The sequence below is a fragment of the Drosophila eugracilis genome, unplaced genomic scaffold (assembly GCF_018153835.1).
Source record: "Drosophila eugracilis isolate 14026-0451.02 unplaced genomic scaffold, ASM1815383v1 contig_1765, whole genome shotgun sequence".
In the NCBI taxonomy this organism is placed as follows: domain Eukaryota; kingdom Metazoa; phylum Arthropoda; class Insecta; order Diptera; family Drosophilidae; genus Drosophila; species Drosophila eugracilis.
In genome coordinates, this window is record NW_024572605.1 from 3,178,057 (window position 1) to 3,203,317 (window position 25,261).

General features: G+C 41.2%; 1 protein-coding gene across 6 annotated transcripts in view; it reads right to left on the reverse strand.

Moving 5' to 3' along the window:
• Positions 1–16,508, reverse strand: part of LOC108109202 (nephrin) — a 56,550-nt gene extending 40,042 nt beyond the window's left edge. For 4 of the 6 annotated variants that reach the window (XM_017217639.2, XM_017217641.2, XM_017217637.2 and 1 more), the window contains exons 1-3: positions 16,170–16,508; positions 10,767–11,129; positions 8,377–8,397 (exon numbers count right to left, since the gene is read on the reverse strand). In XM_017217639.2, the coding sequence (XP_017073128.1) occupies positions 8,377–8,397; positions 10,767–10,908 (163 nt within the window). In that variant the 5' untranslated portion in view covers positions 10,909–11,129; positions 16,170–16,508. Of the gene's footprint in view, positions 1–8,376; positions 8,398–10,766; positions 11,130–11,301; positions 11,418–16,169 lie in introns of all 6 variants that reach the window. The other 2 variants (XM_017217638.2, XM_017217640.2) reach the window with 2 other exon arrangements.
• Positions 16,509–25,261: the final 8,753 nt, after the last annotated feature.

Below are 25,261 nucleotides of genomic sequence, written 5' to 3' on the forward strand. Positions count from 1 at the left end.
AGTTTCCAAGGGTCCCGTTGAAGGCCGGACACCAAATGCAATTTGAGTCAACTCTTGTCGGGATTCGCTTGCCTGAACAACAATGTGGGTAGTGGGTGGCAGGTGGTGGGGTAGGATGGTGCTCAGACCGCAGCAGGACTACGACAATTTGTTGTTGCTGCTGCCGCCTGGCCTGTTGTCGTGAAAAGCCAAAAATGGGTTATATATTCTAGGCAGAGACACAAAAGCTGCGTTGACAAGGGCCACCTACGAAACAGCAGTTGAACTTTTGAACCCCGCCACGACAATGGGACAGAGGGAGCAAAGGGAGAGCCAAAGGATGTGTACTCTTCAGGACATGCTGGACATGGGCAACGAGATGGAACCTAAACCAAACCGTTCCCAGGTCCGGCAGCAAGAATTTACGAAAAATAACTGAAAAATTTACATAATTTCCAGACGAGCTTTCTCAAAGCGTATGCATGTGTGCTAGTGCTGGTGCCTGGTGCCTGATGCCTGATGCCTCTGTGTGTTTGTATGTCTGTGCACTGGCTGTGTAAAATGCTCATAAATAAATGAACATGGCAATGGCCACCAGCCTAGCTGCAGTCCATCCAACATCCAGTACGAGTAACATCCAGAACCCAGCCACTCCACTGCTCCTCCGCCGCCTTTTTTGGCCAAGTCAGTGGCCTCAGCCGGACGGTCGTTTATGGCGCGTTGAAACAGTACAAAATAACATGAAATAAATAATAACTTTTTCTGCACGACTTTGCCATGGCCATGGCAGCGGGCCTTCTCGATTTGTTTTTGCCACTTTTTGCTCTCTCTCCTACTCTCTCTCAGAGTTAATTAAAATTTAAAAGCAGCCGCACTCGTGCGGGAATTGCAATTGCAATCGCCATGTCCCGACTACAATGTACCAATGTACAAGTTGTGCCCCTGTAACTGTTACTATTATGGCTGCAACTGCTGCCGTTGTTACGGCCATTGTTACTGTTACTGTTATGGGCCAGTGGCGATGTCGAGGTTTCGCAACACGCTTTTTGCGAGCGCGATTTTCTGAAGGGAAAACGAGAAAAAACAGCTACAGAAAATGTTGAAAAATTCCTTGTTACTAATAAAACAAATACTTTTAAATAGTTCTCTGAATGCTAGTCTAAAAATTACATTTAAATGCGGTGTTCTGGCTTCTCTCTCACAGGGTTATTGAACTTCTACTAGCTTAATGATATATTAAAGGTTTTTAGGGTTTATTAAGACTTATTGGAGACTCTTCTTCATTACCTAAAAGTTCTGCCTATATATGTGACTCCCAAAAACATTTCCCAAAAGTTTGCTTAACTTTAACAAGTTTAGAAGTAACTTTAACCCAGGGAAAAGAAAAGTAAGTACTTAAATAAATAACAAAAATTGTTGTTCCCAATAAAACAAATATTTTACATTAATGCTGTGCAGCTGTCAATGTTTCCGAGGCCGAATAGGGACCAACTTGGCATTGGCAATGGCAAGACAAAGCGCTAAACTGACAGGTTAATAATCTCGACTCGATAATCGACAGCCCGCCAGGACCCATGCCACAGATGACAGGCTGAAAGGGCCAGCACAATGTCGGCGAAGATAACACAAGGTCCTTACAACAAAACCCCGCCCTGTTACTCTCACTCACACACACACACACACACACGTGGAATCCAAGGACTCGAGTCCTGAGGATGCGGGACTCGGAATGGATGTGATGTTTGTGTGCGTGTCAACAAAGAGCTTATTAACGTGCCGCAGACAGCAATTGGGAATTCCTGGGAAATGCTCGTCGCCTTATCTCCGCCTCGATGTTCGCTCTGCTGATTGGCAAATATTTCAATTATTTTTTCATTTCGTTCAATGAAATGTGGCCCGGTCCCGGGCATCGCGATGAAATTTCTACGCGATTTGGTGAAACAACGACGACGGCAAACAAAAACGCATTTATGTATAAATCTCATCCGGCAAATACAAAGTAAAATGCTTCGTTATATATGGACCTTTCTCCTTTTTTTTTCATATATATTTTCCCCATCTATTTGTCTCTCCTCCTCCCTTTTTTTATACATACATATTTTTTTGTTGGTTAAGGGAAATTGTCAGGCGAATGACACATATTTTGGGCAAGCTGGGCAATGGGAAAAAATTCAAAATAAAATCATAAATTTATTAAAATGCAGCAGACAGCAGCAGCCGCTCCCAGTTCGCTTCTCTTCTGGGGCATAAAGCAAAATAAATGTTCATGTGTATGCAATGAAATTTACATGCAAAATTTAAAAACTCCAACCAGAACCCTTCTCCTCTCTCTCTCTCTCTCGATTCATGCATATGCATTCGTGGGGCAGAATATTTGACATATAACCGCGTCGGTTTTACAGCGTCATTTCTGGTTTTGTTGAAATATTAAAATGGATGACGCACAGAAAATGCATATGGCTGGAGCCCCCCTTCCGCTGCCACCCCTTTGGCCACTCAAATGAAAACAGAGAAAAGGGAAAAACCCAACAGCTACATTTGTAAAAATACACACTTTTAGTGCCGGCAAATATTTGCTTAATCGATTTATTATTTGTTGCACAATTTCATAATGAAGCCGCATTAATAATGCCGCAGCAGCCTTAATACCTCGCTTAAAAATTCATGTGGCGAGTGCCATGCTATTTGTGACATATATTTCCATCTCTTTATATGCAATGAAATTTTTAAAGATTTTTAAAAAAGAGCATTCGGTTCATGGAAGTGTTAAACAATTTTATAAATAAATCAGAAAATCATCTACCAAAAACCAATATAACTCTTGAAACTTCCCTGTTTGTTATCTATTTATTGGATTAAATATCACCCGAGACAGCTGGATCCATAAGTCGCACTCAACTTATCAAAAGTGCACGCAAAACAAAACTTTATCCTCGCCCCGCGCAGGGGATGGATTCCCAGCTAAGCCAGAGCCACCACCTGTCTAAACTCCTTCTCCACCGGCACCTTGTTGCTGGCTAAGGCCGTTACGCCTCTTTTGTTTGGCTTTGATTTAACATTTTGTCCGTTTACTTTGCAGTTTAACTGGTGGCAGACGCACGACAGGAGCGGTCTGTTGTTAGCCCCCGATCCTTCGGGCCAAACTCCCGCCAGGACCTCAATCCCATTTCCCGGTGCCTGCATTTTTCTACACTTTCACGTTGGCAATTTCATTTGGCCCGGGTCTCCGTGGGAGTTCAAGCTGAAATGTGCTTTTGGTGTTCTCCACTCTTTACTCTACGCTTCGGAGTACTCTATCCTTTTTCTTTTCTATATATATTTTTTCTTTTTTTTCTGTGTGCATCCTGTAGAATGTCCTGGGCGCCAAGCTACTTGGCCGTGTCCCGTGGCCCAGAGTTCCACGCGTAACTTGACTTTACTTCGACTCTGTGGCTCAAAGTGAACAGAAACTGGAGCTAAGTGCCACGCCCACTTCTCGACAACCTACCCTACCCTTCTCTACAAGAGAGAGTTGACAACTTTTTTCTGCTGTCGCCGCGTTGTTTTAGTTTCAGTTTTTTAAGTATAGTTGGTTTTAGTTGCTCCCACGCTATGTTTTCATTTTCCACCATGCTCCTGCTCCTGCTCCTGCTTCTGGTCCTAGTACTGCCTGGTTTTTCCTTGCCATCGTCATGTTGCACAAAGTTAAATGTTCCTGCGCAGCCGGGCGGCACAAATGCGAAATGGCAACAAACAATTTGAAGCAATAAAATAAAGAGAGCATATGAAGTGGGTGGACTAGCGGCAGCTCCAGGGCATAATATCTGGCAAAATAAAAGCGAAATTGAATTGTAAAATTTTTATTATGCTGTCGAGTAGTAGCCCCAGCTAGTCGCACTCGCACTCGCAGTCGAAATCAAAATCGCAGTCGCAGCCATTAGCCCAAGTCTTTTGGCCAGTTTTCAGTTTTAATTCACGTTGCGATTCTGACCAGCAAAACAATGGCCATTCGACAAAAAAAAAGAGAGCTGAAAAACTGGGAAACTACAGCGGTAACTTAATCAAATTGCCAAGTTGCCCTGTGGCGCAGAAACCTCGAAAATGTAATCATGCCAAACTGTGTGATACCCTGTAGCGTAGTGGCATTAGGTTTTTATACGTTCGATCCCGGCAAATCCAATCTACTCGTTGGCAAATCTTTGCCTGCTGCTCTGGCCAACAATTACATGTTTAATTAACTTTTGTTATGACTGGCCAGTCAGCTACTCCTCCTGCTGCTGCTCCTACTGTTGGCTCGTCTAATTAGAAAAGTGCAACAACTGTCGGGCAGATTGCTGAATTAAATAATCCACTGGCCAGGAGGTAGAGGAGGGGTGACCAGAAAAGCTGGAAGCCAGGATGTCAGGATGCGAGATTGCAGTGCGAGAGCTGGGCACTTGCATATACATATGTGGCAGGCACGGCCTGCTGCTGATGCCACATCAAAAGGATGCATGTATCCCCGACTCGACTCGCCTGCACTCCATTCAGCTCGGTCAAATTTTAATTTAGGTTTTGTATGCAAATGACCCTAAATGTTGTATAACAATTGAGAGAGCGTACGAGATTTTTGGCTACATTCTTGGCCGACAAATTGTTATGAATGTGCAAGGATGTCTACTTGTGATTGTGTGCCCAGGGCTTAGTCCTTTAGGCCTGACATGTGCAACTGCAAGTTACAGTTGCCATTTGTGGAACTCTGCCATGGCATCACGTGGCTTTGGAGCCTTAAGCCCTTAAGTTTCGTAGCCAGCATGAGGCCTATACCTCGTCTTCCTTCCTTCTGATTCCTCTATTTCCTATTTCCTGGTATATATATATTAGTGTGTGCCAGGCAAAAGGCTAGTATCCAAGCTTTATGATTAGTGCAGCCAGGAATGGGATTTTCAGGCACTAATTGTCTGGAATTTCTTTGGATCCCTGGTGTAAGTGCACAGGGATTACGAAGGAAATCAATAAGAAGTTATGTGTGCTCTTTGCAGGGTTCTTCCTCTTTAAACTGAATAGTTCTTGAGCTTTAAAATGTAACATAAATATTTGGGGGCTAAAGGAATTTCAATCTATAAGTTTGTTGGTTTTGCCTTTCAGTTTGTTATGAAAATTCCTTTAAAATGTATTTCCTGGAAATGTGTTAGCCAGTTTCCCCACTTTATGATAATCATAAAACATATTTTGAAACTAACTTTGGTCAGGGCGTTCATCTGTTGCTCTTTGCCAGCATAATAAGCGCTTTTAAATGCGCCTGTTTATAAAGTCAGCGACAACTTAAGTATGCAAATCCTCAACAGCGACAACAACTGCCGAAGATTAATGAAAAACTTTGGCATTTTTCGGGAAAATTTTCATGAGCAGAGAATCTGATTTGGGTTTGGTTTTTCGTAGCGGCGAGGGGAGAGGAGGGAGAAAGTTAAATGCCTTAAAGAGAAATGCCCGCCGCCAGGCTCTTTAGCATACGAAACGAGGCAGGACATGCACGAAGGAGCTGACAGGAGCCCGTGGGCAGAGGAGCACTTGAAGGTGGAAGGAGCGTCTGAGTCAACTGTTTATTTATTTATTATGCGGCCAACACTAAACTGTAACTAAAAACAAGATTCCAGCCCGACTGCCAACACATGATGTCTACACATGTCGAGCAAAGGGATCGAAATGCTGGAAAGGGACTTTGGCCTGGCCAAAACATCTCCAGTTGACGTTGACGCCACTTTGATATATTATGCACGCTTGAGGCCAGCAACAAATAATCAAGTATCAAATTCCACACGGAATGCTAACGAAAGCACACACACAGACACAGACACTCAAACACAAGCACAAGCAACCACATAGGCAAAACGATTTTTTCCTTGCCACAAGGGAGAGGGCTAAAATTTGGGGTTCCATCTGCGATGGCTGCCGTCTTAAGCTGTCAGCCAAATGAGGGCAGGCCGCAAATTTGGGAGGACGAAAACGCACACAAAGACAAAGCTTGCAGGTATCCTCTCAGACTGAGTTCCATCTTTAGCTTCAGTTTTTGCACAGGAAAAAACTTTAGATGTGTTCTGGGTTAGAGAGAGAAATGGGGAGTAATTCAGATTGGGAGAATGTAAAGGTAGAAGGTCCTCTTGGAATGTTTTTCTGGTTCCTGATCTTGAAATCTTTTCTGAGTTAAGCTCATATCCTATAATTAGACATTAAACAAAACGAATATTTTCCCAACAGTCAGCTTACAAATCGTGTGATATTTCTTTATTCTTATATATATATTTTTCCCCTGTGTCCCTGTGGCCAGAGTTTATAGCGCGTGTGGCAAATGAACAATCAGGCAGGGAGCCTAGCCACATGGCAACATCTTTCGGCGGCTGGCCGAGCTTGTTTGCCTGAGCCCTTGGCTTCCTCACAGACCTGGTCCGAAGTCGGTCTAAGCCGATTAGCATGGCATAATAGTTGCCAGTTGCCGACAATAAACTTGCCAACTGGACTGGGCCAAAACGGAGTTGTCTGATTTTTCTTGTTGATTTTATTTGGTGAGGGAAGGAGGACCAATGTAGACATAACTTGGCAGTGGAAGTAGGAAAAACGAGGACTTGGTGACGAGGACTCTCACAAAAGCACATGGGAAACTCATCTGGTGCGGGAGACAGAAAATGCCATTCCATTCTGGCCTCTGCATCCTGAGGAATTTGCGTGGAAATCTCTTAAGTCAGACATGGAGATTCGTTGGGGGAAAACTGTTTTGTCATTTCTAGAGACCTGCCTTCGTCTCTGGGTGTCTCTGTCTGTCGCTAGGCATTTGCATTATTTGTGTTCTGTTCTCGCTTTCTCGGTGTGATTTATTAATGTGGTTGGGTTTTATTTCCTTGGCCCGCTAAGCTTTATTTGTTCATTAGTGAGTCTGTCGTGTTGGCGGGATTCGGGTTTGGGATTCGGTTTTGTATTGAAAATAGCATTGGAGGCTCACCGTCTGTGCCCGACTCGATCCCGTTCAATGGGCTTAACCCCTAAGCCAAACAAGGACTGCAAACTCTTTAATGGCTCGCCGCCAGGCTACGAAATGAATTTATCTCGGTCTTTTCACACCGCCTTCATATCTGCGAACTGTCAGCCATAATGAGTGCAAATAAATTTCAAGTAGGCTTAAAATTTTCCACTTTTTCGCCCCGGCAATTGCCCTGACTCTGGCTTTCTCTCTTTCTCTGGCTCCTTGGCATTCAATGTAGCCGCAGAAATTCATATACAAAAATAACACGAGCGATAAGAGGGCAAAAAGTGCCATGAATAACAGCCAAGGGAAATGCGGTCTAAGACGGCGAGCGGAGGGGCAAAATGAATTCTATTTAACATTTTGGGTGAAATTTGCGCAATTTTTTGTATTTACTTTATCACCCGCCCCACCACCATCAAACCCACAACAACTCCCACGAATATAGAAATATCAACAAGATGGAGGCGGACCGAGCCCACTGCCTTTTTGTGACGCACTCGAGGGGCAGATGATAAATGTCCTTGCCAAGCCATGAAATGAATGAAGTATGGCCACGCATTTATGTGTGGCCAAAGGCAAACAGGCCGAGTTTCCCGGCCAAACAAAAAGCATGGAGCGGGAGGAGCTAGCAAAGGAAACCTGACAACAGAAGGACCAAAAATCACAACAAATAGAGTGGCGGCGGCAGGCGGAGGATTGGCGACAGTCACTTTTCCTTTGAAGCCGCTGCCGCTGACGCTGCCTGTGCCGAAACACTTCCACGGATTAGTGGGCCACTCTCCCAGCGGCCAGGACTTTCTGGCCAAAACTTCAGAGCCAATCGCCATGGCCGTGGCCACAAAGGGAGCAAAAAGAAGCTGGGAACATCGAGAAGTGAAAGAAAACTCTTGACAAACTGAACTGAACTGGCGCTGCTTGTCATTCATCGCGCTGTCAGCTCGCTTCCTGCTGCACTGGAATTTTCAGTCTCTGGGGCTAAGTTTCGAGGGAAAGTTTTTTCGGTCAACTACACGCACACGTTGTGAAGGACTTTTTGACCAGCTGAAAGTTGTTTAGGTATTTTTCTTTTTTCTACTCTGCTGTTTTCTTCTTTGGCTTTTTTTTTGCCCCCACTTTTTGGCTCATGCTCTTGGCCCAGTGCTATCCATTCGGAATCTTGACTTTTCCCTTGGTCGGTTCGCCTTACAAAAGCTGATTTTTTAGCTGCTTTGATGCCTTTAACTGTGTACGTTCGTGTTTTTGTATTCATGTTGTGGGCGTGGCAGCAGCTGTTGCCACCGCCCCTTGCGTTTATGCCCGGTCAATCCGATGGCCAAATTGTTTGGGTTGTCCTGGCTTAAAGACCAATAATATTTGTTTAGCTTAAAGGTCGCTTAAAGTAGGTGGTTTGAAAATAAATTAAGTGGCTATCAACTTACCAGCTAAAAGTAACATAAGGGCTGTAAGGAAATGAAAAGAAAGAAGTAAATGATAGTAAATAAATAAGAATTCAACTTAAAAATATAATGTAAGAAGTAAAAATAAAACTTAAATGGAAAGAAGTAACATATTCAGATTTAAAAAGTTTTCCATAACTCAATGCTCTGAGCTTTAAGAACTCTTCCGAATATTTGCCAGGCATAATTGGAAACTTCACAAAGACTTAATACTGAGAAAATTCGATGAAAACATACATTTCCTCTAGTGAGTAGTTACTCAACATACATTCATACAAACTCCCTTGAAGATCCTGTAAATCTGGCGTTAAATCCTTTGCGAAAGTTGGCAAACAGCAGCTTAGATATAGACATCTGAATCGAAGTTTACAGTGCCTGGGCCGAAACTTAACTCATCAGATATGCCTCTAAATAAGCATTTATAGAGCTACGCTGCGGCAACAACTGACAACAAACTTTTGCCCCAAAAAGCAGCAAGAACATCAAGAACAGAAAATAACAAAAACAAGAGCGGCAAATCGGAGCGGCAAGCCAAACATAATTTCCAAGTTTCTGGCCAAAATGTTGAGTAGGTTGTTTTCATAGAAATGCGATAAATACTTTTGCTAGTCGGCCAGCTTAGCCGGAACTAGGAGTATGTACTCCAGAGGAAGTGGTGGCGTGTGGCTAAGTTAACTTGGAAACATTAAAATGCCAAAGTGAAAAGTTTCTGGTAGATGGCTGGCTGACTGGCGCAACAACGAAATTCAATTGAAAACATATAAAATCTGAATTTATGAAGACCCAACATGGCCAACATGCACCACCACACCAGCAATTTGCGTCCATTTTCGGAAACTTTGGCATCAAAAGGCCGAGCTGGCAAGTGGAACAATATGCACCCAGGACCTCGGGCGTTAAACCGCTGCAATGGCAGTCCGTTTGTTTGACTTGGACTTTGGCTTTGACTTCGAGTTGTGGGAGTTGGTCTGGCCATGCCCTCGAGTTACATTCAGAAATGGGCCCACATGGCGTATGCATGATATCCTCCACTCGTTTCGTTGGGTTAATTGAGATGGAAACTGAGCTGGCCAATCCCGATAGATAACTACTTTCAGACCTGTGTCCGCTCTTTCTTTGCCGCTGACAGGCCTGTGAACTTGGCCCAATGCTAATGTACAATCTAGTGGCCGAAACTTTTTGGATGGCCCGAAAAGTTGGTCAAGTTTGTTTCGCTTTTCTGTGGCTTTCATCGAAGTCTTGGGCTTATTTATTGGCCACATTTTATTATTTGCCAACGAAAGTGATGGCCTGGTAGGACTTTTCTTGTTGTTTTCAGGCAAAAAAACATCTGCCAACCGCTTCGATTAGAAGAATTTCGTGAAACCGCGTATCCTCTTTCAGCGAAATCAATTTCAAATCCATAACAATTTGGCATAATTTGCACGCATAAAACCGAAAATTTCATTTGCTCAATAATGCAGCGACAAAAGCCTCGCTTTGTCATCCCACAAAGGCAAACGCAAACGCAATTTTCTTTACACACAATAAACTTTATGTTGATCGAATAAAAGTTGCGTCAGGCCCACGCACACATGAGCACGCACTCACACATACAGCCACTCGCTCACACACACACACATAGACCAGCCTAATGGAAAGCAAACTTTTCATTTTAAATTAACTTTCGAGCACAAAGGAAAAAGAGACACACATTATCAGTTCGATATGGCCAACGCAAATTGTTCATTTAATTTTGGTTCAATCGAAATAGTTTTTATTACAGCCGTTACAGCGGAATCTACATATATTAAAAATAAACCATCAAAGCAACTCTCACCGAAGCGGTTTTATTGCAATTCCCATTGCCTTTTAATGGTATTCCATTGAAATGGTGAACTGTTATGAGGTGACATAGTAATCATTCGGTTTTAAATAATATTGTTCTTAGGGTTGCAAAAGTTGCATTTAAATTGTAAATTTATTTTTAAATTTTAAACTGATATTTAGTATTTATAAAATAAAAAATTTAGATTTCAGATATCTAAAATTATGGTAAAGATCGGAGTTAATTTATTGATAACCAAGATTGTTTTTTATTTTTTTATCACGTGTTTGAAATTGTATATTTTATAGAGAGCTATAATTACGATTTTTGAAATACAATTTATGGCAGAAATTATGTTTATTTCGGTAAAGGTTACAGTGTCTGCTCTAAAACCAAAAAATCCCACAAAACATAATTAATTTCTTCTACTAAATTAGTTAACTTTATCAGCTGATAAAATGGAGTTTCCCGAATCTCATAACTTATTTTTAAGATCAGATAAAAATAAACATATATATATATATTACATATAGTTTCAATATTAATAATAAAACTGCCAACTCACCGTTCTCCTCCTCGATGTTCCTTGTCATCGTCGTCGAGGAGCTGACGCGGACGCGTGTTGCCCCCGCCGCTTGGCCATTGAGAGCGGACAGGACGAGCAGGCAGAGCGGCAGGGAGAGCGAGCGGCTGCAGGACCTGCTCATGATGATGACCCAGCCCTCGATCCTGCAGGTGAGATGAGGTCAGCGGACAAGGGAGACTGCAGTGGGGCAGGGGCTGTGGTTGCCGTTTATCCTGGTTGTACTTTGTTGCCTACTTTCCGGCTCAGAAACCTTTCACACTTTGCACTGCGAGCATTTCTCGTTGGTGGTTCTTTCTCGCGAATTATTTATGCTTGAATTCGATTTAAATTATTTCGCAAATGCTGTAAAGAGTGAGATAAAGAGAGAGAATGGGAGTTGAAGAGAGGCAGACAGAGAGAGGTAGTGCGAGGTGCAGTGGCAGAGTCAGCAAAATTTGTTGACATGTCAATAAATAAAGCAAAACAAAGGCAGGCAAAATAAAATACATTTGCATGCAATTTTTTGGGTAATTACAGTTTGCTGTTGTTGCTGTTACTCCGGTTGAAAATTCATTTAATTGCCTTTATTTTTGGTTTGGCAAATTTGTAAGCAAATTCATTGCACTTTCGACTGGCCAACACACGCACTTGCTGCCCTCACCGACATACATATAGACATGCAAATGTAATTTATGTGATTTTTGCAAATTTTATTGGGTTAATTTGTTTGTTTTTAATATTTATGGCAATTGTAAACGAGCGTTATTTATGCGCCCCGGCAATTGTTAATTCACGTTGCGAAATCAAATCGAATTACACAATCAAATGCAGCCCAGTCGTAGATGTAACTTTAAGAGCAATTAAACTAAATGAAATGTATCTTCGGGGGACAGCAACAAATCACAACGCATTTAGCCATTTTGTCAACCGCACGACAGCACGTACACCTCAATATTTTAAAACATATTTCTGTCTTCCGCTGCGAGGCTCTTTTAATTAAAGATTATTTATAACTCTCAGCCCCAGAGAGCGCGCGAACAGTGAGAAATCATTTCGAATGCCGCCTGCGTACATATTTGTTATAATTTATGTGGCCCATATAAATGACTAACAACACACGACGACGACAACGAAGATGCCAACTTCCATCTTCCTGCTCTCAGCTCCCAGGAGTTATATATGGGGAAATGGCCGGGAATCGGGCAAAACATGTGCCAAAGTATCCGCGCGTGTAGATCTTTAAGAGGGGCAAAAGCGGAGGAGGAGCAGGCAGAAGGCATAGAGGGACTCCGACAAAAAGCCGGAGGAACGTGCCAGCATCAAAGTTCAATATGACGATGATGGCACTGCCAGAAGTCGGTTCCCGCTGAAGAGCTAACGAGTGCAAATTTCTCTTCGGATTTCTGGTTTTTTTTTTCCTTCGTCTCGGTCTGGCAGTGCTTTTACTTTTACGCTGAGAAAACCCAATAAACGGTAAACAGGAAAGCGGAAATCGGAAACTGTACACGCTCATGTTACTAGACTACACACAGACTGGCTCAAATATCAAGCACTGAAAGAAAAGCAGTTAAAGAGTAATACTTCAAAGTAAATTTTATACTATATATCTAACGATAAATAAGGTAACAATACCTTCCTACCTAATATAATATTAAAAAGATATCTTACTTAAAACTTTAATAAATAAAAGTTAAAACTAAATCAAAAGGAAACTTTAAAGTTTCAAAGTGTAATATAATAAAAATCGTATAAAATCTTTTTCTATATTTGTTTTCCCTCTGTAAAACCCCTACATGCACACCCACAAAGCCAGGACTTCGATGCGACGTGCTTTTATGATATATTGACTAGCTCTAGCTGGATTTTTATCGATGGCATTACAGGGGCCAAATGCTTTTAGCTGGCTGCACTAATTTTATTTCAGCACCCAGTCGGCGGCCTAGGCCCAAAGTTTATATTTATTTTCGCCACCGACCTGAATATAAAGTGAATAAAACTTTACCGACTAGTGTAACCTCACAGCCGCAGCTGACAGGCGGTGGAGTGGCCACTTAATCATGTTGTTTTTTTTTTTTGGGGGTTTTTAAAGCGGCGTTAATAAATCTGTCTAAATTTATTTACAATGCATGCAGAATGCCTGCAAATGGATTTCCATTCCGATAAAATGAAAATATTTGTAAATCGTTAGTCAATATAGCACGAATGGGGGCCAAGATTAAAATGCTTTTCATAACGAAAAACCACGTCATGGAGTGCTAAATAAAATATCCAAACACCCAGCAATGAAAATCTAATCGAAAAATACCAAAACATTCTGCAGAGATGCAGTTTTGATTTGGTTCTCAAATTGAATCGAGAAATGAAAGCTTTAATTAAAACGCAACGTGAAATAAATGGCCGAATGGAGTTAATTAAATTTACATACCAAATCGAGTGGCTTTAATGTTTGGCACAGATCCGACCATTTCAAGTTGGCCTCGAAATTAAATATGAGCCACTCAAAATCCATTTACCCAGGGCCTTGCCAAAGTTTGGCAAATCAGTTTAGTGAATGGGTTATGCAAGGATAAAAACTTGTGTGCAGCCAATAAAAAGCGCTCCCAATAAAATGTGAGTCACATTAGCTAATGCAAACTGTGGGCCGAAGGTGAAGGGTTCGTTCTAGAGGGAGTACACGCTGCGTATACGTAACCTCGATGGGCATGTACCTGTGAGTGAGTGTTCGTTAGTTTGGCTCTGGTTATATCCGTATAGGTGTGTGTGTGTGTGTGTAAGGGAGCATTGTGCCAGTTTCGCCATTGAGGCATCCACCTACGATCGACATGCACTTCAATTTACAAACTTGCCAAGCCAGCAGGTTTATATATGTATGTATGTATGTACGATTATATGTATATGTATGAGTGGCGGTGAGTTTTCCGGCTGCAGCTGCAGCAAAGTGTGTCGACGTTTTTCCATTTCCGGCATGCAAGTTTGCCTTCGACCCACAGCCCCCTTTATTTTCTGTAATGTAATGAAGTGTGTTTGCATTAAAATGCAATTTGAAGTGCAAAGTTACAATATTATTATGGCATCTATAAGTGCAGGGAGTGTGTGGGTGCATCAGGAGAGCCCTTGAGCAGGATACTCCTGAATGTGCTACCTGGTCCTGCCACTTTTTTTCTGTTTTTCTCGCGGTTTATGTGCGCTAAGTGAGCCTATAAAAAGCCATGCATGGCTGCCTCGTTTCGCAAGGGTTCAAGTGCAATTTTATGAATACTAAAAATTCTAATGGCCGAGTGTGTGTGTGTGGCTGTGGCTGTGGGGCAGAACTGGGCAGTAATCAGAGCGTTCAACACTTGGCGCCATCATCATCATCATCATCATCGTCATCCTCCAGCATCCCAACAGCTGTTTCCCATACTGCTAGCCTGCTAATTGTGCGCTGCATACTTGGGTGAGCCTGCCAGCTTGTTTGCATTCCAACATTAAACATTAAACACACACACTTCTTAGCACTTGGAAAGGAATGGCCTTGTCAATCTGCACACCCACCAATCTTCGAGAGCGTTTTGATATGCAAATAAACGCTCGGTCTCCAGCTGTCCGCAGCATTAATTGCATATTAAAATTCACTTCTACTCGCATTTCCATTTCCATTCCGAATTGATGCACTTTGTTCTCAGTGGCCCCAATAATTTTGTTTATGTTGTATCGTGTGTCGTTTATAAATGGCTTTTGTCGCCAAATCGCCTGCTCATTGTTCTACTCAGCTTGCCTGCTGGTCTGTCGAATTTGTGTCAGAATTCGTAATTAATGTTCGGCACAGCGAATAAATGAGTTTGATTATGGACCACAATGGGAACAACAGCGATTCGGTTGCGAAATTTGAAACAATGCTCTTTTATTGAATTGGCACATATGCTTAGGGGATGTGGTAAGTAAGACAAGGTTATTGAAAATGACTGGAAGGTTTAGTATAAATAATAATTGGAAATCATTTTGGCATATTCGTGTTTTGTAGGAAATTTATGCAAATTATCAAAGCTAAGATTTGTCAACTGGAAAATAAATCGATAAATTCGTTTTAACAAAGATTTATTGTTATCAGAAAAGAGGATTTGGTTTATGAAAATAATAAATATTATTTTGTGACTATAAATGACTGACTGAGAGATAAGAGATAACTATAATTATAGAATGATTAAGAGTTTTTAATAATAAAATGATATCTTAAAGAAGAAAGAGTGTAAGTCTAGAAAAGTTATTAAGGAAAAGTAAAATATTTAACAACTTATTAGCTTCTATCTAACAACTTCCAAAACTAACAAAGTTTTCTCAAACTAAAGTCCTAAGAAATTAAATTATTTCATTCATTCATTTCCTTATATCAAGTTCAACTCAATTCCAGTTTAACTCAATCTCCCTCGATCTGATTACTTATCCCATTTAGTTAGTCAAATGGAAGCCAGCCAAATCTGAGCTATAAATTCACACCTCCTTAGATGAATGATATCGCCATCATCTTAATCTTAATCAGTCGTAAAGGTCCATCAATGTTTTTCCCTGCAGCTTATCGTGCACATTCAATTTGGCCATCACCAGAGCAGCCTCCACTCAGCTTGCTTTGAAGTGGCATTCATCTGTGTAATTTCATTACACGCACACTTCAGCAATTTAGCAATTTAAACAAATAAATGCATGTTCTTGGGTGGAGAGGGGAGTGTCACTAATATATTTATCTATTAGTTTATGGCTCGCATTTCACTGGCTCTTCTGCACTGAGCCTTAATGGCCGTCAAAGGCCAGCAATTTTGCACTTATGTGTGCGAATGCCATGAAATATGATGGCATTTGCAGGGCCACTACATAAAGAGAAATGTCGGCACATGCAAACAGGAAAAAAAAAAATAACAAGAAAAACTAACATTATAAATAACTAAAATGCTCAACAATAACCATTTTCGTGCAATTTGTACGAGCTGCTAGCTGGGAACAACAAAAAACTATTTTAGCAAGCAAAATGAAAGAAATCCGAAAAAAAGCGATAAAACGAGCAGCTGAGCGGGCAAATCGTTTTATCTGCCGGCTTCTCTACAAAATGCACACATTCTACACACTATATATATGTACAGCTATATAGATATAGATATAGAAGCACACCCACTAAGCTAGCAAAATAATCCAAACGAGAACGACGACGACGCCACTCGGTTTTCGTGCGCTTTTCAATGGCTGTGCTTGCCGTGGAAATGATTTTCATTGAAAGCAAAGTTTCGGGGGCATTGCAGTCAGATCAGAGTCGGATCTTTTTTAAATGGCCGAACCTTGATTCGCGAATTCAACGTCACGGCAGCAGCAAATTGCTTGTCAACATCGAGAACAATAACTAGAATACAAGAACAACATTTGGCAGCTGCTTACATTGCGAACAAGTTTCGGCTTGTTGGCTGAGGAGTGTGTTTGTGTGAGTTTTCCTTTTCGCCGCGAGACTTTAAACGCACTTTTCTCCACTTATTTTCAAGTTTGGAATTCTCTAGGTTCTAAGATGGGCACATCGTACTTTATGGCTTTGGATTCATTTCCACACTCTTTGACTTTTCACACAAATTTCCCGTTTTTCTTTTCTTGGATTCTGGTTGATGATTTTGGATGCACGGTTTTTGCTCAGCTCAGCTCTCATGGGCTGGAGATGGCCGGAAAACAATTCAAATCGCACCGTTTCGCGATACACCGTTAAAGTCCCGTTAGTTCCGACCGTACCCGCGGGATCGCAAACTCTCACTGAACCGATTTTTATGGTACACACGCTGGAACCGAGAAGCTCGTCCAGCACACAGCCACTCGGCACGGATGCTGGCCGAGCCGTTCGTATGAAAGCCGAGCGGAAAACGCTCACAACCGCCCAATAAGCGATACGAAGAGAAATGCTGCCGAGAGTAAAATCTAGAGATTACATTACCACGAAGATGCCACACGACGTGGTGGATGCTGCCCTATAACAGAGCTCTGTTAACGCGGCTTGATGGTTTTATAGCACGCTTTCGGGCGAAGTAACTGTTACTATTCATTGGGAGCCAGAAATAATCTAAGTTAATATTTAATTTATGGATTTTAGTTAGTAATATTTAATATTTTTAAAAATAAATACTATAAATAGCACACATCATGTATCCTGCAGTTGGATTATGGCAGCGGTTAATCTTGTTTACATTTCAAATTAGCCTGCGGCATTTCTCTGGCTCTCTCAATCTCACTTTCTCTCGGCTTGATTTACTGCTCTCGGGATTTTTCTCTGGCGCAGCTTGTACTAAAAAACAGCTGATAGGCTTGAGCTAAATTTTACTTCAGGTTTTAAAATGTGCAGATTAAGAAGTTACTGTATAAGTAGGAAGTTCTAAGGAGGTTCTTAGAAAGTAATAAGTAATTATTAAGATTAAAGTAAGTATATTTTTACCATTTATACAAACTTGTATGGTTAACTTACTTGGTTTCCTTTTTTATTATATTTTCTTTTAAAATTTTAGAGATACTTCTAATAATTTATGTTATAAAGACTATAAACTAGAAGTCTATACAGAGAAGTCGTTCTTAAAGCCATCCATCATTTATCAGCAGCATTCAGACATCAATCATCAGCCCACCTGTTGCCTGTTAACTGATATGAACACATGCCCATCAATCAAAAAGCAAGGACTTGGTTACCACTAAAAAAAATCTTCCCAAAAATGAACTTAGAATTAAATATACAAGTTAATTTTATAATTCCTACCCCCTACAATTTATTAACAAACCCAAATAGGTTAATAAACAATTTGTTATGCCATCTTACAGAGCTCTGTAATCAACAGAACTTACTCTTTTGCCTTAACAGAGAAAGAGAGTAAATTCTTAAGAGAAACCTACCAATAATCTGTCCAAAAAAATGTGTGCCAAATTTTCAGACGCCTTGTTGAGCTTTTTATGGCTCTGTAAGGCTATGTTAACTGGCGACTGTAAGTAGGCCAAATCAGTCAGATGTAGGTGAGAGTCCCTCTGGGAAGTCCCTGCCCAGAACTAAGAAATTATACTGCTCTCTCCAAACATATCCTCTAAAAAGATCCTTAATTTAGTACTCCCCACCGTTAAAGTCAATTTCCACTTCCACAAATGTTGGTCAACTGTTTTTTATCAGCTCATAAACATGGCGTACAAGTTCATTTCGGTGTTAAAAGCGTGTTCACAGCCACACACATGTGTGTGTGTGTGAGTGTCCGTTTTACAGCTGCAGCAGCACAACACACACTCACACACACTCGGTGGCTGACATTTTTAATAGCAAACACAACACGCAGCGACTTTCGCACATGAAATAATGCCAGCTGAAGTAGTAAGTAGTCCAGCCGGAACCGAACCCAAACAGATGACGCACCATGGAGCAGGTATTTGGAGATAATGGTTAAATTATATGTCCTTACTATCTATAGTTCCTAGTACATGAACATATTTGAACTACAAAGACTAACAGAGAACTAATAAACGGACCTAACAAAGTTTAAACATAACACTCTTATATGATAATATTCTTGGAATATATTGGTTAAGCCTCCGATTTCGAGATTAAATCTGAAAGGATGAAGTCAGTTAGTGATTTATTATCTGATCTGATTTTGATCTATCCGACATAAGACCCTTAAAACATATTTTATTAAAAGTTAATATGATTATTTTCTTAAATATTTCCCAATATCCTCCACTGTGCCAGTACACTTTCCACGCTTGTTGCCTTTGTAGTTGTAATGAAAGTGTTTTTTATGAAGTGCTCGCATCCTCGTACGCAACATGCGTGTCCTGATCCTGCTGCTGGTGCTGCTGTTGTTTTTGCTTTTGCTTCTGCTGCTTCTTACAATGGCCAGTGAAATATGACAAAAAGCATGCTACAGCTTCGCTATTTCCGTAGTGGTTGTTGTTGGTTTTTGTTAGCGCTTTAATAGCGAGAAGAAGTCAATGGCAAAGCGACGACCAGCCAAAGGAGTCGCCTGCTCCTGTTGTTGGTAAACTGTGTGAATAGTGTGTGTGTTTGTGTCCTATATAGTGTGTAGCGTGTGTGTCCGCAATAGCAATAAAAATATATTTTACAAACTGCTGCTGCTGCTGCTTCTGGGAAACTGCTTAGGATTTTTCCTTTTTTGTACCGCTGTATTGTTAGGGTTTTCCTTCCCAGTCTCGTTTTTTGCTGCTGCTGTTTGATATATGTAGAGCGGCTAACAAGAACACCCACCCAAAGCCCTTAGCCACCCACTCACACACACACGCACACACATGCAAAACAAGTTCGCTACAACAAATTATTGGAAACCCAAGAAGTTTTCTCCGCTGCTGCTGCTGCTTTTATTTTCCCCTAACTCGTATGAAAAAATATTAAAAAAAGAAAGCGAAGAGGAAAAAAAGTAAGAGAGAACGAAAAGCAGCGGGGGAAAATCTCGCATAAAAAATACGAAAATTGTTCCAAAGTTAGCAAGCCAACAACAAGCATATAAAATGTGTTTTTGCCAGAGTTTTCCCGGCGTTCTGATTACATATGTATGTGTGCAGTTTTGGCCGGGGCCCCGCCACTAAAACGCGTTTTGCTTAACGCGCTCGAATCGTTTTTGGTTTTCTACTGCCACTGCTCCTGCTCCTTTCCCTGCCCTTTTTCACTACTAAAAAATAGAATCTCTCTTGGCTGGTTCGGTTCTATTTGGTTATGGGCTTCAGTTTGTGTCAACCATAACGATTTTCTTTTCAATTTAGCTTTAGTGCGTATTTTGTTCTAATTTTATGGCTCGTATTAAAATATTTCCCTCGCACCAGTCCCGAAGTGTTTCCTCCTTGGAGTGCCCTGTTAGCACACAATTTCTAGCCAACACTTACATTCAAAAATCCTTATTCACAAAAATCCTATATACATATTTATATTGCGTATACGCCATGTCCGCCTGCCTCCTTCCGATTCCCGAAATCATGGTCGCCTGATAATATATTTTTTATGATATTTATGGCTCTGACATTTTGCTTAGCTGGCAGGCGATTTATATTTTTTGGCCAACTCTTTTCCATTTTCCGACTGCCTTCCCCTTGCTCCTTCCCCTTCCTTCCATGGCATTGTTTTAGTTTTCCTTTTTATTTTTTCTTTTTTTTGTTGTGCATTTTTATGTTCCATTGTTGTTGGCATTTGCGGCTGTTTATTGTTTGTGATATGAGGCAGATCCATGGTCATTCAATGGATTGTCATATTGTGGCAACGTCCTCTTTTTTTATGCCCGCACACGTTTCGACGGCTTTTTATGGCCCCGAAATCCACTAATACACGGGTATTATGCAGATGCTACTGGGCATAGCTCTGAATAGATTCCAAATATTTGCAATATATAAAATAAGCTGAATACATTTTCCAATTGAAGCCAAAACAAACGGTCAACTTTTGTTCATATTTAATCGGATTCTTGAATATTTTTAGCTCGTTAACTTTTCATGTGCACTGGGAAGAAAATAGGCTAAGAACTGGTGGATTAAGCCATGGCTTAATTGGAATTTGAATTATCGAATGAAAGAAAGGAACACAGCTTATGGAAGATTCCATAAATATGAAATCTATATGCGAAAAACTGTCTTCTTTTAAGTTGAATCACAAATTATTCTTTAAAATTGTATTTAAGGGAAATCTCTCTTTGTAAGCTTTATTTTTAAACATTTAAGAGGAAAACATTTTAAAGTGTAAGCAAGAACATATATTTTGTTTGGCTGTTGTCTATACCCAGAAATTATTTTGGGAATTTTTCACACAGTTTGGGCCAAAATGTTTGTCTGCCACTTTGGGAGTTAGAAGACCAAATGGGAATGGGCCTGCTGGCTAGCTGGCTGGCTGGTTGGCAATTAAAATAACCAACAGCAGCAAGGACAGGAACACGAACAGAAACAGGAACAGGACTGAGCTCAAGTTTGGGTCGAACAAGTTGCTTTCGGACACTTCAGAAATGAAATGAAATTGTTTAAATTTAATTCAATTTGCTGGCTGTGGAACAACAAATTGCCGTCGCACAGAGATGCAAACAATCTCCAATCTGGGAATTTGGAATAAAAATATGCAGAAATAGTTCAAGTGCAATGCCATTTGAAGTCCTTGTCTGTAAACAAAGTGCGAGTCTGCGAAGGCACCTCTCGCTCTCTCCCTTAGTTCTGTTTAGTTGGGTGGTTAGTGGGTGGATATCTATATACCTATATATATATGTTGGCCTTGCTGCATATTGCCAGTTAGTTAATTATTGAGCCACCAGCACGTACATACAGCTTATGCACGAGTGTGTGGCATCTGTTTGCCAGTGTCTGGGTTTAACTTAATTAGAGCGCAGCTCTGCATTTGCGGTCTTCATTTAACGCAGCGTCATGGCCTCCAACCATCCGCCATACGCCATCCGCTGGCCAAATCCCCATAGCACCTCACCTGAGTCCATCTGCCTTGGGATCTTTTCTCCCGGCCAATTCCTGTCCCCCCATCCCGATCCCACTGCCCGGTTGTCTGTCTCCGCGGGCGCAAATTTAAAACTGCATACAACTATTTCCGCCAGCGCCGGAGGCTGCCTCTCCGATGTAGCCAAACGATTCACTCTGTTTATTTGCTTTGATACCCTGGAAAGGCTGTCTTAACATGAACTTCATGGCTTTAAATGTTGCTTAATAAAATATACCTCAGTTGGGATCTACTAGTGGTAAGCTAAAGATCTTCACTCAAATCAAAGAAAAATAAACAATTTTTAAGCATAAATATTGATTTATTTTTAATTATTTAAAAAATCTACATTGTTTTTTATAGCTTCTTAAGTAAGCAGACATATTAATTGATATTTCTACTATTTTTAGTTTCAGTTATTCAATGATATAAGCTTACAGATTAATCTCTCTACACAGGATCTCTTAGTTCGATCACTTTTCCCCGCTCGATTACATTTTTCTGTGTAGTACTTGCTGTTGGCTCGTTGAGCGCTTGCATGTTGCACGTAATTTGCATTGTTGTTGCCTTTAATTGCTTAGTGTTAATTGCTGTAATTGCGGTAAACTAAACTACGAGCAAAAGAACAGACACACGCACACACACAAAAGAATAACAGCAAACACGTAAATGCCCGGCTCGCTTAATTAAGCTGATGGGGGGGTTAGTTGGTTGGTCGTTGGACCTTGATTCGGAGCCGAGGTCACTCACTGGATCTCACCTGAAACCATTCAAAGCCCCACCTTGTAGCCCAGGTGTCCGAGGCTCAGTCCTTGGAGCGACTTTTACAGCTTTGTCAACCGATCGCCCTGCAATTTGGCCCTCGGCGATGACATTCAATACGCTTGAGGCTCGCGTTCGCATTCGCATTGGCAGTTGCTTTTCCCCGCCGGAGGGTGGGAAAAGTCGTTAACGGATGGCGCTCGTTAAAGCTAGTTAAAGGCGACAAAGGCTTTAAAATGTCATCGACAGGGCCACACCCATCTATGCTGAGCTACATCTACAACCCAATACCCAAGTTCCACTCATTGATGACGAAGGATGCGGGCTCAAATGTCACAGGGTCTGGCCATAAATTTCCGTTGTCGTGGGTGAGAAAAGCGTTGTGAAGGCCAATTATAGCCCAGATATCTGTAAATATATAGTATATATAGTATATATATTTATATGTGCGATTGCAAACCTTTGGTTTCACATGTCATGTTTGGCTTAAAGCTCATCTGTATTAATTAATTGGCCAAGTTGCTAGTATTAATTAGTAGCAGCGTTCTGCCTTTGTATTGACTTCTGTTTTAGTTGGTTTGATGTCTCGAAAATGTTTCCACAGCATCTCTTGGCATCTCCTCTCTCACTCTCTGACCTCCGGTTGCATGTGTATTCAAATGGAAAAGGGCCAGCTAGAGGTCGTGAGTCAACGCATCCTGGCCGGGTTCACCGGTCAAATGTGGTCCTGCTACAGCCTCCTTTCGTCCTTGTCAAGGGGTTGCTACTGCCGCATGTTTTCGGACCCCAAAATACAAATTGAGTTTTCGGGGGTTCGTTGGCCAGGCTGTTGCTGCCGGCAAAAGTCAATACAAAAGCTAATTGATTGGAAAATTATGTGACTTTGAATACGGTCCTAGAAGAAATCTCCATTCGTAGCTCTCCCTCAGACCAATACAACTCAATATTTATGCTCAGCCTAGAAGTAGGCTGTAAAAGTTATGACATTCCTACAAGGCAGATGCTTATACTATATACTTACTGACTTAATGATTATGCATTAAGTTGCCATTAAAAAATCAACTTGATTACTGGTGACGCAAGCGACAAGGCGACACTCTCTAATGAATTGATAAATTGAATTAGATGGCAGCAGACAGGGAGCATCGAGTATCGAGTATCGGCTAACTAACACTAATCAAATTACAAGTTGTGACGTGGCCAGGCATAATGCATGATTGATGATTGACGGAGCGGCTGGAACTGCTGGCTGGAGGGTCCTAAGATCCCTGCCGAATGGCCACAATAAGTAGTCAAATCGGAATGCTCGTCATTAATCAGCATTTCTTAATTAGAGCTCAGCATCCCAGTTGAGTTTTCAGTGTTGACAAGCCGTAATAAAAAACAGCAAAGAAGCGCAGGGCGAAAAAGTTTGCACAATAATAAAAATCACAGACAAAAGGCGCTAAACGATTGGCGTCAGAGAGCAACATCAGAGAGAGAGAGTGGGAGAGAGGGGGAAACCCATTGGGGGCTTCCCCCTGCACTACACCTCGTTCGATTTATAACATTTTCCATTTCAATTGTGGCGCTGTTGACTGCATTCGATTCGATTGATTTCATTTGCCTGCTCGCCGTTTGGCGGTTATAAAAATTCATTGCAACCGTTTTTATACGAATGACGAGGTTTTCCTTTCATTTCTTTTTTTTCCCAGATTTGTTGTCAAATCAACTGGGAGTGGGTGAACGGGTGAGTGAGCGAGTGTGTGTGTGTGTGTGTGTGCGGGCCAATAAAACGTGTTCAGAGCTCGCAACTTCCGTTTCATTTCATTTTGGCCATAATATGCGGCGCTGACGTCGCTGCCTTGCTGCATTTTTCATCATCGTCACTCAAACACTTTTTGGCAACAATGCAAGCCCTTTTTGCACCCGCTTTTTCCACCCACCACCCACCACCCACACTTTACCCGCCCGCACTTTGCATGCATTTACGCTTATTTGAGCATAATAATTTTTGTTTATTGCCCACAAAAACTGGCAGTGAATGGAAGTACCATGACAATTCCACTGGCGTCAGTTGGCTCTCACTCGCTTGCCTGCAGAAAAAAAAACAAAAAAAAAAGAAAGAGAGCCTGGCCGAAAAAATGCTTAAATATTTAAGTGTCCTGGATTGTTGATGATGCGCTTTTTAATTGTTGCGAAATCAATTTTGCATATTGCCCGCTTATGCATTCATCTCTGTGAGATTTATTAGGCTGCAAAATATCAGCATACAGCCATTTAAATGGTTTAATTTCACGTCCAACTGAATGTGTTTTTCCTCTTTTTTTTCTTGTTCTGTTTAAATATTATTTGAGCCAATTTTATGCTGACCATAATCAAGCGTGAAAAGTGTAACTGGATGAGTTTTTATCAGCAAATAGATATCTATTGAAAGAACTCTTTTTTCCTCTACGACATTATGAAAAATCCACACGAAAAAGTACATTTTTGTGGTTGCATTGTGATTTTGAGAATGCAGTTTTTTATAGGGTTATCTCACCTTAAATTCCTTTAAATTCCTTTAGTAGGAAAATATCTCTGATTCACTGACAACGAATGTAATTTAGTTAAGTGTTTCCTACGCATGACCATAAATTTATACAGCGATTGTCCTTCTCTCCAGTTGAGAGAGAAAAATATTAAAAATATGCAAATTGTTGTCTTCTTGACTTTGTTTATACTCCTGCTTAACCCTTTTCATTGCGGCCCAAAACAAACTAAATAATCTGAGACAGACCACTCACACACACACCCACCCACACTCGCACACTCGACTTCGGCACACTCCATTTGGCAAATATAATAAAAAATTTCGATGAGATGGGGAGGAGAAGCAGCCAACTACTTTTCTTGCCCCTTTCTTAGACTATTTTTCATGTTCTATTTTTGCGTTGGCCGCTTACGACTTTCAGTCTGGTCAAGAGACAGCCGACGGCGGAAAATGAATGTGTAAAATATTTTAATGTGGCACTCGGACTTCTTCTAGCTGTTTGCTTATCTGGGAAAACGGAACTCAGATAGGCAAATTGTCATAAGTAAGTGCGGTGGCTCTTTGGGAATCTCAAACAGTGACATCCTCGGACCATGGAAATTAATAAATGGCCTTGGTCATTTGATATTTTCCGAAAGAAATTCCGCCCGCAGGTTGGACAAACAGAATATAGCCATTTCCGTCCGTTCTATTTGTTCAACCAATAATCATCACATTTCCGCAAACACTCGAACGCTCGAAAAGACCTATCCGCAAGTCACATGAAAATTTCAT